The sequence below is a fragment of the Orcinus orca genome, chromosome 9 (genome assembly GCF_937001465.1).
Source record: "Orcinus orca chromosome 9, mOrcOrc1.1, whole genome shotgun sequence".
In the NCBI taxonomy this organism is placed as follows: domain Eukaryota; kingdom Metazoa; phylum Chordata; class Mammalia; order Artiodactyla; family Delphinidae; genus Orcinus; species Orcinus orca.
Window position 1 is genome coordinate 103,272,244 of NC_064567.1, and position 17,240 is coordinate 103,289,483.

General features: G+C 48.0%; 1 protein-coding gene across 1 annotated transcript in view; it reads left to right on the forward strand.

The window, feature by feature from the left end:
* Window positions 1-17,240, forward strand: part of DDC (dopa decarboxylase) — a 76,631-nt gene that overhangs the window by 49,234 nt on the left and 10,157 nt on the right. Inside the window, exons 8-10 of the mRNA XM_033402269.2 lie at window positions 1,962-2,056; window positions 6,611-6,678; window positions 14,513-14,589. Coding sequence (XP_033258160.1) covers window positions 1,962-2,056; window positions 6,611-6,678; window positions 14,513-14,589 — 240 coding nt within the window. The remainder of the gene's footprint in view (window positions 1-1,961; window positions 2,057-6,610; window positions 6,679-14,512; window positions 14,590-17,240) is intronic.

Sequence of the window (17,240 nt, forward strand, 5' to 3'; positions counted from 1 at the left end):
GAGTGACAGAGCCTTGGGGGCTGGCATCGTTACAGCCCCGTCCTGGGGGTTCAGGGTCAGATCTCCTCTCCTCCATCTGTCCCGGGGTAGGTCCGGCTAAAGTAAGGGGGTGTGGGTTTTACTGTGTTACAAGCATCCCTCTCTCAGGGTGAGGGCCGAGGGGGAAGGAGAGCCCGTTTGCAGCTCCCAGACTCCGTCCCCTCCTCCAGCCCTCACGGCTGTGTCCCTCCTGCCTTGTCTGCCTGACCCTTCGCTGCTCAGTCCTGAGCCGGACACAGTCAAACTCCACCCAAGCACCTCCATCAGAAAATGCAGCCTGCCTTAGCAGCTCCCACAGCCCCGAGGAGAGCACAGACCTGCCTTGAGATTTTGTGTCTATCCTGCACGTGCGTCTGAAGCGCCTCCCTCCCCTCAGCGGGTCTGAGCTGTAGCAGCAACAGATGCCAGCATTGCTGCAGCAGTGACAGCCGTCCCGTCCTTTCCTGATCCCCTTTCTCCCTTCCTGGCTCATGGCCACATCCGTGGGGGGCTCCACGGGTGCCTGGGGAGGCTGGTCTGAGTGCAGCGATGAACCCGTAAGACGTGCTTTAGGTTCACTCAGCGTGATCCTCTGTGGTGATATCACCACCCCCGGACACATTTGATCCTGATCCAACCAAAGGCTTCATCCCTTCCATCCCGAAGATCAAACTGAATCGAGGCTTTGAATTGCCTCTTCTGTCTTTTATCAACAGAGCTCAGAACCACTCCTCACTCCTCATAGCGTCGTGTGTGATCAATCAGCCTCACGCACGCAAAAGTGAACCGTGAATCCATCCACCAGCACAAATGCAGGTGCCGACGGACCCCTGCCAGGGTGCCCTGATCTGGCGCTCCTGGGGCAGCTCCACCCGTGGAAGGGAAGGACGCCCACCCCTTGCTGCAGACCCGCAACCTCTCCTGATTGCATATTTCACGGCTGTGGGCAGTCTACAGCACGGAGGCAGGAAATAATCAGGAAATAATTACGGGGATCCCGTCGCTCCTCTAGGAGCGAGTCTGTCCTAGTGTCGTGATGGGCACATATGAGTGTTACCTAGTTTGTCCCTCAAGGTCTGGGTGCTGTTTCATCTCCATTTGCTAAGAGGGGAACGAGCTTGCAGGAGGGCAGTAAGACCACACGGTGGCTGGGCGGCTGGAGATGGGAGTGGAGCCCAGATACGCTCGAATTGAGGGAGCACATTTATTTTTTATTTTACTTTTTTTTTGGCCGCACCATGTAGCATGTGGGATCTTAGATCCCCGACCAGGGATCGAACCTGTGTCCCCTGCAGTGGAAGCTCGGAGCCCTAACCACTGGACAGCCAGGGAAGTCCCGAGGGACCACATTTAGACAGGACTCTATCCCAGCTCAAAGTCAGGCAGGTGCCCTTCCCGCGAGACTTTTCCAGTGCGGCCGGAACACAAAAATCTCATTCATGAAGGGAGCTGAGAATGATCTCAGGAAGCGTAAAGCTGGTGACTGAACTTCCTGGGGGGGGTGGAGAGACCAGTGTGGACTGCGTGGTCCCAGCCTTAAGAGATGCTTGTGGGAAGGACTTCAGACCCAAGAGAATCGAGGAGAAAGTTCCCCAAGGGTGAGGTGGGGAGGGCAGAGCACGGCACCTACCTGGAGTAGATGTGGGTGGATGGGCTGCTGGTGTGGGGTAGGCTGGTTCCTTGGGGCTCTGCTGGGCGTGAGGGTCAACACCGAGGGTCAGGGGTTCCCCTCACCTCCACGCTCTGGTCCCCGTGCCAGGCACCGTCAGGGCCAGTAGCACACGGCCTCTGCCTCAGCATCACTGCTTGTCAGGGATGCAGACATCAGGCCAACAAATGCTCTTGACAGACTGTATTTGAGAAGATGCTGGGCTGGGACAGGTGCTCTGACCCCGGGATGTGGGCGGCCCTCCGAGCGCTCACAGGTCGCTTCTGGGCTTCAGGTCGCGAGGAGGACGTGTGGCTGCATGTGGACGCTGCCTACGCGGGCAGCGCCTTCATCTGCCCCGAGTTCCGGCATCTTCTGAATGGAGTGGAGGTGAGTATGCTCTTCCACAAGAGTGTTTTTGAAAGGTATCCTGTGACCAGTGACTTCTCCTTACAAGGATGTGACATTTATAATTTTTACTACTGTGGTTCATTTCAGCAAATGACTTCCAAACCAGTTTCTGTGATGAGCGGAGGTTACACTTCCCTGTGACAAGGGGTGAGAACCTTCCCGATCATACAGCCTTGTCTTCTCAAAATACACCTGACGTTTACACTATTTCTCCGTCTGCAAATCCTGGGCAGAGCTATCATGATAGGATAGAGTTGAGCTTACAAACGGTGGGGAACTGTTTAGGAAGAAAATAAAATCTGAATGAGTTTCAGATCAAGGGATAATTTTTTTAAAAACAACCTGCAATTCCATGTGCTCTGGATCAATAGTCATGTTCTGATCACGCAACTGAGCATGCTGTTCACTTTCACTGAGATGGAAAACACAGCCACCAGTGCATTGAAACGTCCTGAGCACTTTCAGAATTTGGAAAACATGGCCTGTAACGCCAGCTAAAGCATCTGCTGCTTTAGAGAAACAGCCACCAAAACGATTGACAGATGCTCTGCTTCTGCAGGGTGCAGAGTTAACACTAAGTGATGAGTTGTTTCAGGCTGGAGCCGGGTTTCACTGTCGGCAGCTCACGGGGCAGGAAGTTCCTCCTTGCCAGGGACTCAGATGTACATGCCATGAAGGGTCCAGGGTGGCAGACTTTGTCAGTGAGCGGGGGAAGAGGATAATAAATCAGAGGAGGCCAGGAATGGCTTCATGCTCAGAGGCAGGGCTTTCTCGAGACCTTGACCTCACGAGGTGCAAGGTCTTGGGCCTTGGGCAGCCTGTTTGCATCCTGGCTTTGCCCTAGGACCAGCCATGCCCCCTCGGGCAGCCTGGTATCCTCTCCCCACCGCACAAGATGGCTTTCGTAATCATGCCTCCTTTGAGGGGTTGTTTTAAGGATCAGAGAAGTTAACCATATTTCGAGGGCTGAGAAGCAGCGTCTGAATACAGCAAGCTATGCACGCATTCCACACCACTATCATTTTTCACCACGGCCTGGAGAGACCATCACTCCAAACCTCCCTCTGCTCTCTTGCCTGCCGCCGATCGATTTTCTAGTGACTAATTTGGATTCTCATAACACCATAACACCAGCAAAGTGGGTGTCAGAGGCATAGAGTACAAAATTCCCCTCTTTGGGATGAATAATGCCTTTATCACTAATGAATGAAGGCGCATTCTGGTTTATAGCTCCCTCACATCCATCCATTTATTCACTCGTTTATTCAATAATTACTTACTGATCACTGGATGTGTGCGAGGGCTTAGATGAACCCTCGGTGGGTAAATAGAGCTTCCAGAGACCTCTGGAAATATTGGGAAGGGGTGTAGTACGTGAGAACTTCTGGTAACGGGGAGCTCACACTGGCCTCTATAGTTCATGGCTGGTAGCTAGTTAGGGGGGTGTTTGGTGCTAGGAAGTGAAGAATAAATCTCTGTACCATGTAAATACCTTTTGTTGTGGTCCTGTAGTCTTGTGTGTGACGATACACATCACTGGGAATGTCTGTCCCTATGGTCTCCAGGGACCAAGGGCAAAGTATTCATCTGCGATGTGTGTGCCCCTCCCAAGGCCTGGTCTTTTCTAACTCTGAGTATCAGATGTGGAATCTCACGATCTGTCCCCCTTACACTCTTCTCTTCCCCATGAACCCACAGCTCGAGGTTTCACTTTCATGGGGGTGTCCAATTGTCAGACCACCCCCGTGGTGGGGCTGCAGTGAGATCCTATCAGCAGCAGACAGGATTTCATACCCAACCATGAGTCATTGCCATCTGTCCTCCTGTGGCCACTGGTCCCTGGGCTGGGAGGGCCTGCTGGTCAGCTCGCAGATAAGGGGTGCAATATCCTGTCTGGCCCGGCCCTTCCCTGCAGATAAGAACCGTCCTCTCCATGGGCAGGAAGAAAATGTCGCAGTGGGTAATGAAAGACCTTTACACAGATCAGCCCCCAGGAGGGAACTAATAAAATGCCTAGCAAACAAAGCCCCTTCTTTCACCTTCTGTTTCCCGTTATCAACAAATGAAACTTGTCATTTCCTGTCTCTTTCTCAATATTGCTTTCATTGGAACTCGAGGGAAATGAATCTGCTCCCCCAGAGCGGGCAGACAGGTGAGGTTGCCGTTGGTGACCACGCATCTCCCTGTCGGCCCCTCCTGGCTACCCCCTCTCCCTTCCCTCGTTGGGATGGAGAAGAGGCATCCCACAGCCTTGGGGAGACTTCGAAGCTTCCCCCACTACGAGGTTCCTCCCAGCTGGGGCCTTGCCATGGCCGCTGCCATCCTTCTGCTTCAATTATAGATGCAGCCATGTGGCCTCCAGGTGGACCCAGGTCCTGTTCATCAGCCAGAGGATATGCCAAGAGCCGGCGCTCTGATAATCTTAAGAGCTCGCCACTTGTGATGGCTCAGTGACAACGCAGACTGCCCTCCTTGGCCGGTCTCGGTGGTTGAAATCTCTCATTTTTCTACTTGAAAATGGGATAACACTTGAACTGGAACCTAGAGCCAGCTGTTGGCAGTTGTTACCACTGGCATCCAGGAAGGGACCCTGTTACTGTATGAGTACAGTGAATGTGGATGGTGTCTTTAGAAATAAAAGAGAAAACATTTAGATAAGCGGGAACCGTTGTTGATCTGTTACATCAATGTGGGTAAAAGAAGCAAACCCATTGAATGAAAAAAATGGGCTGAGCCTGATTACTGTAGATTAGCTATGAAATTTTCACTTTCCCATTGCTGATCATGATACCTACGTTCTGAGAACTTTGCTAGTTCATAAAGCTGAGGAAACTTATGCATAAAGTGTTTCCCAGGCCAGATCGGTCCAGTTGCCTGACATCGCACCTGTGAATTAAAATGTTGATTATTCCGAATTGTCCAGTAGTTTGAAATGTGGATAAATGTTATGTGACTTCAGACTGCAAATTTGAAAGCATGCAACATAAGCCATGAATTACATCTCATTTTATGTGGGAAAGTAGAACTGTGAATCTCCCCAATTAAAAATGAATTGGGACCCACAGTTTCAAAGCAGGCGAGCCCCCCCAGATATGAACTGCGTCTGTGTTGCTGCCAGGGTGGGTCTCCTCACGATGATAGAAACTTCCCATGACCTTTGTCAGGGTCAGGCTCCGATTATGCTTTGAAATTCTGCATATTTTCAATTATCCAGGGTCCTCGAAATGCATCCCTTGATCCAAATGTGATAGCCCTACACCAAATTAGGATTAACACGTACATAATAAGAAGGCTCTAGATACTATCTCATTCCAATCCCTCACTTATAAATTCCTGTAGAAAAGGCTGCTGCCATATCAGTAGACAAAGCATGTTGTAGCCATCAAGCCATCACATGACAGCCACCCTGAAAGTGAGCCCTGAGGGAACTCAGGATGGGAACGCACAGGACACTGGCCCCAGGTAGCCGAGGTGCCCATCAAAGGGATGATTTCAGTGAGCCCAGACTCTTGCATCTTCCCATAGATGCATAGAAAAGAGCTAAATTCCTTAACTTGAGATGTCTGGTTTTCTTTAATTAACAGTAATCTTTTGATGTTCCCACTACCTGGTCTTTGTTGCAAAAACCCCTCTAGATCCTGGCTCCCCCCCTCGCCTCTTCAGAGCAGTCCCTTAGAGCTACCTGAGATGCTGTCTTCTGGGCTTGAAGTTCTCGGAAAGTCCGCCAAAAAAAGCATAACTCAACTTTTAGGTTGTGCATTTTTTTCAGTCGGCAACCTGGTACCCTTCACGTCCAGCGGACCTCAGCGTCGCTCTGGTTCTGTGGGTGTCTCTCTGCAGGGCACACCCTCCCCTGAGGTACATCCCAGCCCGGCTCAGCCAGTCCCTTCCCTCCGCCTCTGAGCGGGGAGCCAGCTTGAGGGCTACCTGGCGGTCGTTTTCATATGGCCCAGGGACTGTTCTCTTGCCAGGTCTCCCCGCTTAACCAGAGCTGCAGGAGGTCAGTAGCCATTTTCTCATCACGTGGTTCCCTGGGCCAGCGACCTGGCTGGCTTTACAACCACGGAGCAGCGACAGTCTCAGTGTTTGCACTGGACGGTTTCTGCGTCACCCTCGGGAGCTGCACTGAAGAGTTTGTGGCTCTGATTGCACGCCTTCCCCATGAAGCAGAACTCCCATCCAGGCCACATGGACAGGCGGTTGTGCCCGGAAGCCAACCCCGATTCTCTGGCTCCAAAGCTCTCTTCCTCCCCTTGCGCTTCAGCCCAGAATCAGATCTACATTAGCTTCACGTTTCACGAGACAGGATTTGAAAATGAAAGAAAAGAGGCTCAGGTAGGAGCGGTGGCTGCCCAGAACTTCCCGAGTGCCCTCGAGCCCCAAACCCCACGGTTCAGCTGCTTCCCTTCTCCTCTGTCTGGTCATGTTGGTTTTCATTTGAGACTGCAAACTGTTATTTACTATGTACGAGGTCTTGTTTTATAGCTAAACATTAACAACTGTTTTCTTTTTGTTGTTATTATTCCTTGGCAGTATGCAGATTCATTTAACTTTAATCCCCACAAATGGCTTTTGGTGAATTTTGACTGTTCTGCCATGTGGTAAGTTGCCCTGTTCATTAGATGTCAATTACCCTGCAATTACACTGCTCCTTAGCATAGTTTATATGAAAGAAACCCAGCAGGTGAGGTGCGATTGCTGGCGAAGCACGTACATCACTTACTGCTTGCCTGCATTTCTGAGCCATGGGTGGAATGCTTGCTAAATCTTACCCTGTTGTATGCTGTTATCTAGAACATATTGGCACAAGAAAAGAGGATAACAGAGAAAATCTCTGGTCTAATCCATCTAGCATTAATAAAAAACAGTGCTTAGTAACCTTAGCACATATTTCTACATCATTTGCTTCTATGTTTTTATGCGTAAATGTTTAATAAATCTAAGTCTATATGCCTAAAAGCATTTGCTAAGGAAAAATAAAAGCAATTCTGTTTTCTAAGCAGTTCCCTGAAAATTCTTACCGGCAGTACCAGCATCACATTGGTTATCTCTAGAGCAAGAAAAAAGAATTCCAAACTTCCAAAATGAAAGTGGCTGGTATTTCACTACATTGATAATATTTAAAGAAATCATGATGACTGGGAGTGGAAAGGGATTTTACTAGAAACTAGTTCTTCTGAGTTTTTTAGAGTAAGAAGGTGGTTAATGAATCTTGAGATCAGGAGGCCTTGCATGAATTTTGTGCAAAATTGTTCACTGTGTAATTAAGTGAATGGTTTTCCACCTTAGAAAGGTGAGGAAACCAGCTCTCACGTAATCCGGCTAAAGTCAGTTCACCAAATAATCAGTTTCCATTGAACTCTGTCTAAAGATAAACTACATGTTCAGTGCTTCACTTCTGTTTAAATCAAATTCTCTTTTTTGTCAGTCTTTGACCCAAACTCTGGTACATGATTTTAAAACCCATTCGTATTTGGGCTACAGTTTTTCTGAAATGTTAATAAGAACCGATAAAAGATACAGCTTTTATGAATGTTAATATTCTTGTGGTTGTGTTTGTCCATTTTACCTGGATCGGAACACTTTAAGGCTAGTTTATGCAGCGTGTCAAAACTCCCTTTTTTCAAACTTTAATTCGGGTTGAGATGTAATTCTGTTTTGCTGGGGTGTTGGGTCGGGTGCAAACACTGTCCGAGGGAGCTGACGGGTGGATTGTGGGTCCAGAGCAACCAGCTGGCATGGGGCCGGCAGGGGTCCCCGAGGCCTCTGTTCTGTGAGGGGGGGTGCTGGCCTCAGAGCAAGTTAACTGGCAGCTAAGGGGTCCTTAGCTAAGGCATTTGGCAGAGAAAAGCCACAGAGCCAGCCTGGACAGACCAGCTGACGGCTGATGGGGGATGGAGCGAGGTGACCCCAGAGGGGCTTGTGGTAAGCCGTGATGTTCCATTCATTTCCTGGGTAAAGTAATAGCAAAAATGGATGTGCAAGGAGCCCCCGTCCGTGCAGGCTGCCGTCATCACACGCAATTTAACCGAAGTCACTGCCCCCCCAGGCAGCCTTGCAAAGAGGCTGCCCCCTCTTCCAGACGGGGAGACTGCAGCTGTCAGGGCCCACTGATGTATGAGCCCAAAGCTGAGATGTGATAAGGCTGAATACAATAAATGTAGCATCTGCCTTTGCATCCAGAAAGCCAGGGAGCAAGTTAAGGATGAGAGAAAACGTGCTTTATCCGTGGCCTTTCCCAGAGCCTGGTGTGACGGCCGAGGCTGCTGGAAGCTGCGGCCAGAGCCGGGGGCTGTGTGTGTTAATCTGTCGCAGATGGGTCCCTTCTGGCATCTTCTGTTCAGGACCAGCCCGTAGAGGGAGATATGGCAGAGGGGAGGTGATGTATGGGAGGAGACGGGAAATGTAGGGATGAGGCCACGTCGTTTGGAGATGGAAAACGGACCTGAGCGTTTACGAGCCTGTAGGAGAAACTTACACGTGAGCCACGAGACACAAGAGCAGCCTCCAGTATTTGAAATTTTGCCAAAGAGAAGGGTGATTAGTTATCCCCTCGTAGTGGGGAATTGAGGGGTGGGAGCCCCCCACCTGCCTGTGGGTTTGAAAGGCTAAATAAATGGAGTAAAAATTTAAATTATAATAGAGGATGTGCCTTCTCTCTCCTGAGCTATTGAGGTCCTGGCCAGAGCGGTTGTCAAGGGTTTTGAGGTGGTTTCACACATCTGGGAGATATGGTAATGATGATATGAATATTGATTGATGGAATTTGATCTTGAAGGATTCGTGTTTTAACATAAAAATTACCCATGTCTACTATTTCGGGCGCTGTGTTTATATTACCTTGCTAGGGCTGCTGTAACAGAGTACCACATACTGGGCGGCTTAAAAAACTGAAATCTAATTCTGGAGGCTAGGAGCCCGAGACCAAGGTGTCTGCAGGGCTGGTTCCTCCTGAGGCCTGTCTCCTCAGTGTGTAGACAGCCTTCTTCTCCCTGGGTTTTCATATGGTTGTCCCTCTGTGCATGTCTGTGTCCAAATTTCCTCTTCTTAGAAAGACACCAGTCATATGGGATCAGGGCCCAGGCATGTGACCACATTTTAATTTAATTACCTCTTTGAAGACCCTGTCTCCAAATGCAGTCACTTTCTAAGGTACCAGAGGTTAGAACTTCAATGTATAAATTTGGGGGGTGGTGACACAATTCAGCCCAGAATAGTGCTCATAAGAAATTACTAGTTAAAGCCAGAAGGCTAAAATTTAGGGAATTAACCCAGGTCAGCTTACTTTAAACCCTAGAATCTTAATTATGCTACCTACTACTTTCTGAGTTTTTGATTCTTATCAAACGCAGGTTTTCCTTTGACCCCACTGCGCCAAGCACCCCTTCCCTGCAAAGAAGTTCTCTCTCCTTGCCCACAGGGGCATGTCGAGCACTTCCCAGCTTGCGGGGTGCTCAGCACAAGGTCCTTCACACACCCGCCCAGACCCCCACCCCAGGGGTTGCCCTGGGTGACGCTAGTGAAGCAGCATCTGCAACTGGGGGCAGCCCCGTTCAAACCAAGACCTACAAGGAGAAGGGAAGGTCAGGATTTAGTTGGAAAGCATTTTGTTTTGAGCGCTGTGGACTGAAACCAGAGCACTATCATTCCTGGACTCGAGGAGTCTCAGCCATGGGATAGAGCTTTCAGTAAATAAAATACAACCAAAGGAAACTGAGAACATAAATGAAATCAAGTCTAGTCCAGTGCAAACCGAGATCCATGGGGTGAGGAGGTGCAGGGCAGGGAAGGGCTTGGGAAGACAGAGGGGAGCAGTTCAGGGGAGAAGCGTGGGGAGCTGGGGGTAGAGGGGGGTGTGCGGGCGAGACCCCGTGATCGGCCCCTTTGTTCATTGCCCAGAAGCCTGTCTGGTGAAGTGGCATCTGACAGAGGGCACGTAAGGAGGGTCCAGACAATGTGGGTGTGGGGGTGTGGGGCAGCAGCCAGTGCAAAGGCCCTGAGGCGCACGTGTGCACGACAGCAAACTCAGAAGAGGTGACAGCTACTGAAGATGGTTTCCTGTGGTCCATGTAGGTTTAAATTCCTTTTAAATAAGCTGCCCATATTTAAAAGCTGGTGTTTTTACATAAATGTGCAATTTTCCAATGTCTCATCCATTACTGAGCGCCTTTAAAGCATCATTTCTGCCCATCTGGGATCCTGGGGCATCCTTCCCACCTGGCACAGCCCTGTGGCCAGCCTGGCCCTGTGCACCTGTGAGCACCAGGCTCCTCGAGCATGCACACGTGAAAGATTATAGTTGCTCTCCAAATACTTCTGGTTTGAAGAACTGATGTACCAAGTTAAATCACAGCACCAGATTCTATGAAGAAGTGAGATGTAAACCTAAGTTCTTGGGCTGTGTGAAGAGAATCCCCCTGTCCTTGCTGGAATGGGCAAAGCAAATGCACCTAAACCCTCATCCAGGGGTGCCTGATTCTTCGGTTTACAGCAGTAATGATGCTTCGAGTACAAATGTTACGCTCAAGATATTACCTGCTAGTAGGTGGCCTTTTACTTTCTCATACACCACCTCCCCTAATCCTATTGCAGTCCTACTGGTATAGGAATTATCGTCCCTCATCCAGATGAGGCACCTGGAGTTCTGAGATGTGCATGGGTTTGCTAATGGCACGCAGCCATCCATGCTAGAGCCATGTGTCTGATGCAATAGGGGTGAAGGTTCAAAAACCGCAACTGAGTAAAAAGAGTCAGATACAGAATTATGTATCTCCCGGGATGCAAATGAAGACGAGCACACAAAGCAATACCCGTTTCACAAACACACAGGTAGACAGAAGGATGCGCAGAGAACACGCTGGAATTGTCCCGGATGGATACAGAGCAATTGGAGAACGAGAGCTGTTTTTAGTGTGAGTGAGGCAAAACTGGGCCCTGATTCTATTCAATCTGACTCTGATTCCACTTTCCCTCTGAAAACTGAAAATAATCCTGGATTTTAGCCCTGGCACATGCAGCCTAAAGTCCAAAGGAGAGTGAACGGACCACAGCGTTCCTCTGCTGGTTCAAGGCAGCTACCCCTTTGCCTACCTGAGCTGCGGGTCCACTGATCAAGCTGGGCCCAGGTTGGGGGCCCCTGCGTGTTTGCAGAGGAGGTGAGCGAGCCTTGCGGCCTGGTGACAGAGAGCAGGGAGAGAAGGATAGCTAAGGGTCTACTTAGAGGCTTTTCTGCCCTGTTGTGAAAATCCAGGGGATCACATACATATATTTTGCTATTCTAAGAGGTTATTGCAGCAAAAAATGAGGTGTCCTAACACAGTAGAACACAAACAGTCCTAAGTTGTGATTTTTTTTTTTTTTTTTTTTTTTTTTTTTTGCGGTACGCGGGCCTCTCACTGTTGTGGCCTCTCCCGTTGCGGAGCACAGGCTCTGGACGTGCAGGCCCAGCCGCACGTGGGCAGCGGCATGTGGGATCTTCTCAGACCAGGGCACGAACCCGCGTCCCCTGCGTCGGCAGGCAGACTCTCAACCACTGTGCCACCAGGGAAGCCCTAGGTTGTGAATCTTTTATAAATGTGTTTAAAGGTTTTGCTAATACAACAAACGAGGTGTAAATGGATTTTTTTTTTTTTCCTCTCACTGGCTTTTTTGTATTCCTCAAAATCATAAGGGTCTGTCTTTTGTTTAATGAAAATTTATCAATGGTTAGTCCATAATTTAAACTCAATTTGTTGGTTATATTCTCTACATATTAAAATGGACAAGATAATAGAAGTTTTAAAAACTTGACCTCATTACAAGCCCAGTAAATACGTTTTATAATGATTTCATTATTGTCTTCATAAGTTCTTTATTGTTCATTTGGGTATTTTGAATCTTTTATATGTAAATATGAACCATTCTGCTCTGACCGCAATGTCCCTTAATATCAGATTTTCTCCAAAGAAAGCCTCAAATTCCACCAAGGGCATGTTTTACTCTGCCTTTAAAAAAGAGGATTAATTTTTTTCCAAATAAAATTAAATTTTTTAGTTTTATACCTTTTGTACACCCCTATTATATTGGATTTTTTTGAAAAATTCAGTTGCTTGGGAAGATTTTAAGTCACTCTGGTTATGGTAAGACGTGATTCTAGAACCTGTGCATGACAGCACAGTTTTCTCTGAATCTCCTTTGTTTCTTTGCACTTTGGTCCTAGTGCTTTTGGCATCTTGTATTCTTTATACTGTTTCTGGCACCAAGAGGTAACAGGGGCCCTCATTCAGGGAGCCCTTCACACACAGTGTTGTAGATTTCTTAAAAAGACAACTGAAGAAGCCATGCTTTCTGCACAGGACAGGTGTCCCCTGCCCCCTCCTCCGTCAGGACCATCCCTCAGGGATGTGTCCGGTGACAGGGAGAGGATTTCCTCACCGTGAGGCCTGTCAGGGGTGAGATGACGTTGATGCCTAGAGAGGGTGTTTCTGTGCAAGCGTGTGTGTCTGCGTATGTGCATGCACACGTCCATTTGCTTGTTTAAATAAAGTTTTCTTCTCTGTAGTATCGTTAAAATTCACAAGGAAAAGCAAAGCTGGTACCTAAATTTTGAAGAGCAAACCACCACAGACCCAATGGAGCCATGGATCAATGAACAAAGGGAAACTGGAAATCGTAGGACCTGAATGAATATGAAGATGTGACAGAATTCATGGGCATGCGATAAAGCAGGACTTGGAGAACAGACTTAAACAGAAAACATGAAATCCAGAAAATAATTAGCTAAGGGCCCAAAGGAAGCCAGAAAACAGCGACAGAATAAACCCTCAAAACTAGAAGGAGGGAAATAATGACGATGAAGAGACAGACATGAATTAGGAAATAAGGAAACAGGAGCAGAGATCAAGAGAGCCACATGCTGGTCCTTGACCTGCCTAATAAAATAGATGATCTCCAGAAAGAAGGACCAGAAATAGAGGAGAAGGCACAGTTCACTGTACTGGAAATATAAGAAAGACAAAACCACAGACACAGCAGGCATTTGAAAAACGAGTCAGAGAGTACTATGAATTACATCATTCCAGAATTGCCTACAAATGTACATATTCAATAAATACAAAAAATATGTCATCAGAACTGACTCAAGAATAAATAGAAAACCTGAAACGTCTCATAGCTGTAAAGACTACATGCCAATAGTTACATTTCACACAACAGAAACATCCAAATTCTTCTAACAGCAGGTTCTACGAACTGTCAAGGCATCTATAGGTCTAATTATAAGTGTAGTTCAGAGACCAGCAAGGGGGACATATATCATGAGGTCACTGTCACTTTGATCCCAAAACCAGATGAGAAGCTGAGAAAGGAAAGCTACAGGACAAGCTCACAAAATTACATGTGGAAATTCCAAGTAAATTTTAGCAAATAAAATTCAATAATGTTTAAGGGGAAAATAAAGACGGTATATCGTGACTAAAATGTGTTCATTCTAGACATCCCAGGGTGGTTGAAAAATATTAAAAGATTTTAAAATGTTATGACCATGTTTAATAGTAAAGGAGAAAAAAAAGTTATCATCTCATTAGATACGGAAAAAGCATTAGATAAAGTTCTAACCCAAGCAAAACAAAAGCTCTAGTAAAAGAGGAACAGAAGAGAACTTCCCAAATCTGATAAAAAAATATCGTCCAAAAAAATACAGCAAACCTATTCTTAGTGGTGAAATATTAGAAAAACTGCCTTTAACATCGGGAGAAAACTTTACAATTCCCTTAATACACACCCTATTCAGCTTTGTGCTTCCCTAATCTGTGCAGTAAGACATGACAGAGAAGTAAAAGTAAGGATTACAGTGGAAGCCGTAAAACTCATGATTCTCAGATGGTGTGAGTGTCTTCAATGAGAACAGAATCTTCCGAGAAAGTATTAATAAGAGAACACAGCAAGATTTCTAGATACACAGCACTTTAAAGGTTGCATTTATTTGCATATATGATAAGTAACACGTGTAAAATTTTCAAAAGAAATATTCTTTTATAATAGCAAGAAAAGATGTAAGGTTACTATGAATAAATATATCAAAACCTGTGTAGATTTGTATGAAGAAAAGGGTACAGTTTTTTGGAAGCCATTCCAGAAGTCCTAACTAAATGAAAATGCGGACTCAGTGTCAGGTCTCAGCGCAGTTCTAGTCGGACCAGGAATAAAGACCGAAGACTTATTTTTATTATACCCCGTACCCCCAACCTCAGGGGCCCAGAGCTCTGGAGGTTAATGCTGTGCTACAGTGAGCCAGGGGACGGGGGGTGCAGATGGGGGCCATGGGTGCCGGGTGGGGTGTCAGGGAGGGGACTGGGGAGCAGGGGAGCCTGAACCAGGCGGGAGAAGGAACAGGTGGCATGAAGGCCCACCTGAGACGCCTTCTCGTTAAGCCCCTTGGTTTGTTCTCTAAAACAGGGTGAAAAAGAGAACTGACCTGACCGGAGCCTTTAAATTGGACCCTGTGTACCTCAAGCACAGCCACCAGGACTCAGGTAAGCCACTGGCCTTGCTCTCTCCAGTCATTCCCATCAGAGCTGCATCCATGGTACCCAGGAGCCAAGGTGAAGAGTCATGCCTACAGACTGGTCCTAGGGGGCCGGGTGCAGAGCCAGGATGAGCTGCTTCCTGGGGCGGGGTGCTGATGGTGACGCGGTCCTGCCTCTTCTCCTCACTGTTTGCGGCAGGGTTGGGGGAGGCACCCATAGGGCCAGAGGGGCCACAGGGCCCTCAACACGGGCATGGGCACCTCCTGCACTGAGCCTTTGAAATGATGACTGCCCTAAAGAGAGTTTGTATCGCTTAGATCAGTAGCACCCGGGGAAGAAACAGCTGGGCCAGGGGCCTGGGGAGGGAAGAGAAAATTGGGCAAGGCTGAGACAGGAACCACACACAAATGCGGATCTCTAAAAATTAAGTCTCCTAGTAAAAAAAACCCAAATCTCACGGACTACTTGAGATCCTGATCAGATAAAATGCATGAGGCGACCTGCACAGACTCTCCCCCGTCCCTCTGTGCCCACTCGCTGTCATCCACGCGCTGGGGACGGTGATTTGCATGCTTGTCTGTCCCTATAGGACTCAGCCTCCGGGTGGGAGAGGGTTCTCTCATTCTCCAGCAGGTGCCATGCCGGCCACCATGGGGTCCGGGGACCCCGGGGAGGGAAGGACAGGCCAAGTCTTTGGGTACTTCTGCCACTGTCTCGTTGAGTTTCCTTAGACAACAGTGGCTGTTAGTGATGGGAGGGACACCGGAGGTCACGTGACCCCACCCTCCACGTACTGAGCAGGAACTGGGCTGGATGGAAGATGAGGCAGTTTTGATGACTGTGGCAGGAGCGCTGAACAGTAGTGACACAAGTCGAGGCACAGCCCCTTCCCTCCTATGCAGACCCCAGCCCGCGCGGTCTCCACGGAAAGATCAGACCTGGGTTTTGCCCTCTTAAACTTGCCCACCGTCCCATGGGGCGCATCGGATACAAACACCCAGCCCCTGCTCAGTTGTGCTCAGAACCTAAAACTGCTCTAAAAAATAAAGTCTAGTTTTTAAAAATGGCGTTGGCATAAAGCCATGAGAAATTAGGAACCAGCTGCCAAAGCTCTTCTATTTAAAAACGCATTTCATGTTTGAATAATGAAAACCACAGTCATCATGACAGTTAGCAAAATGCGGCTCTTAAACAATGAAGGAATTCTCGGGACTTCCCGGGCAGTCCAGGGGTTAGCACCCAGAGCTTTCACTACCAGGGCCTGGATTCAATTCAATCCCTGACGACCGGGGAGCTAGGATCCCGCAAGCCATGTGGCATGGCCAAAAAAAAAAAAAAAAAAAAAGAAGGAATTCTTAGAATGAGTTTAAGCCATCTCAGTAAAGTTCATTGCTCCAGGAATTTTTAAAAAGCGTAATTTTATTCCACTTTTATAGAAAGGCAGTTTCTGATAGAAATATTGGCTATGGCTGTGAAAGATGAGCAATCTTAGTTATTTGTACTTTCTCCCTAAAATAATCTATGAATCAACAAAAGCAATGACCCATTTTGTGTTTACCAAGTAAATCACCCAAAATCAACTTTAAACTTCTATGGCCACTGGATATAAGTGTCTATTTTATCTGGATGGATCTCACTTTCCTGCTAAGCCTGCTGTAATTTGAAATGGAATATGTTTAGAGTGTTTTTTAAAAAGATCCTTTTTTTTCAATAAAGAAATCTTGGGCTTCCCTGGTGGCGCAGTGGTTGAGAGTCCGCCTGCCGATGCAGGGGACGCGGGTTCGTGGCCCGGTCCGGGAAGATCCCACATGCTGCGGAGCGGCTGGGCCTGTGAGCCATGGCCGCTGAGCCTGCGCATCCGGAGCCTGTGCTCCACAACGGGAGAGGCCACAACAGTGAGAGGCCCGCGTACCGCAAAAAAAAAAAAGAAAAAAAGAAATCTCTTCATTATTTAGCTATTAAAAAACCCACTCAGGACTGCCCACATGGACTGCCCCTCACCCGACACCCCGCAGCTCCCCAGGTTGCAGCCCAGTCCCCTCCTGTGGGTCACTGGGACGCCTCCCTCTCATCACTGGGGTCCAGGACCAAAGTCTCCCACGCAGGGGTCCTCCCAGGCCTCCCGATGTGAGTTCACTTTCTGCACTTACATAAGCATGAAAGTCTCAGCTTTCTCCTTGTGCCCGGTGGTAAATTGGCATCAGATCATATACAGCCCTCATCACGCATTCACTCATGCGTGGGAAGGTGAATTTGTGGTATAAAGAGCAATTAGAATGTAAAAAAGAATCAAACCTTTGATGAGTGTTCATCTCTGTATTCTCAGATCTTAGTCTGGGTTCTGGCGCTGAGCAAATACCCAGCGGGTATTCTTCGAGTCAGTTTCATTATCTGGGATTCAAATGGCTTCACAGGGGTTACGAACTAGTTTGCATTTTAGTCTCCCCTTGTGCCAAGAGCTGTAAAGCCAAGGATGGTATGGAGGAAAGAACGCTGGACAAAGAATTTCGTAGACAGAAGTTTCTACGTTTTTAAGTTTCTTGGGCACAGAATCAGGTGGGGATTAGAAAGATGCGTTTTGGACACCTGATCCTCCAATGGCGTCCAGAGGAGGCTCGCTGTGGCTGGAGCGTCCCCGGCTTCCCAGGTCAGATCAG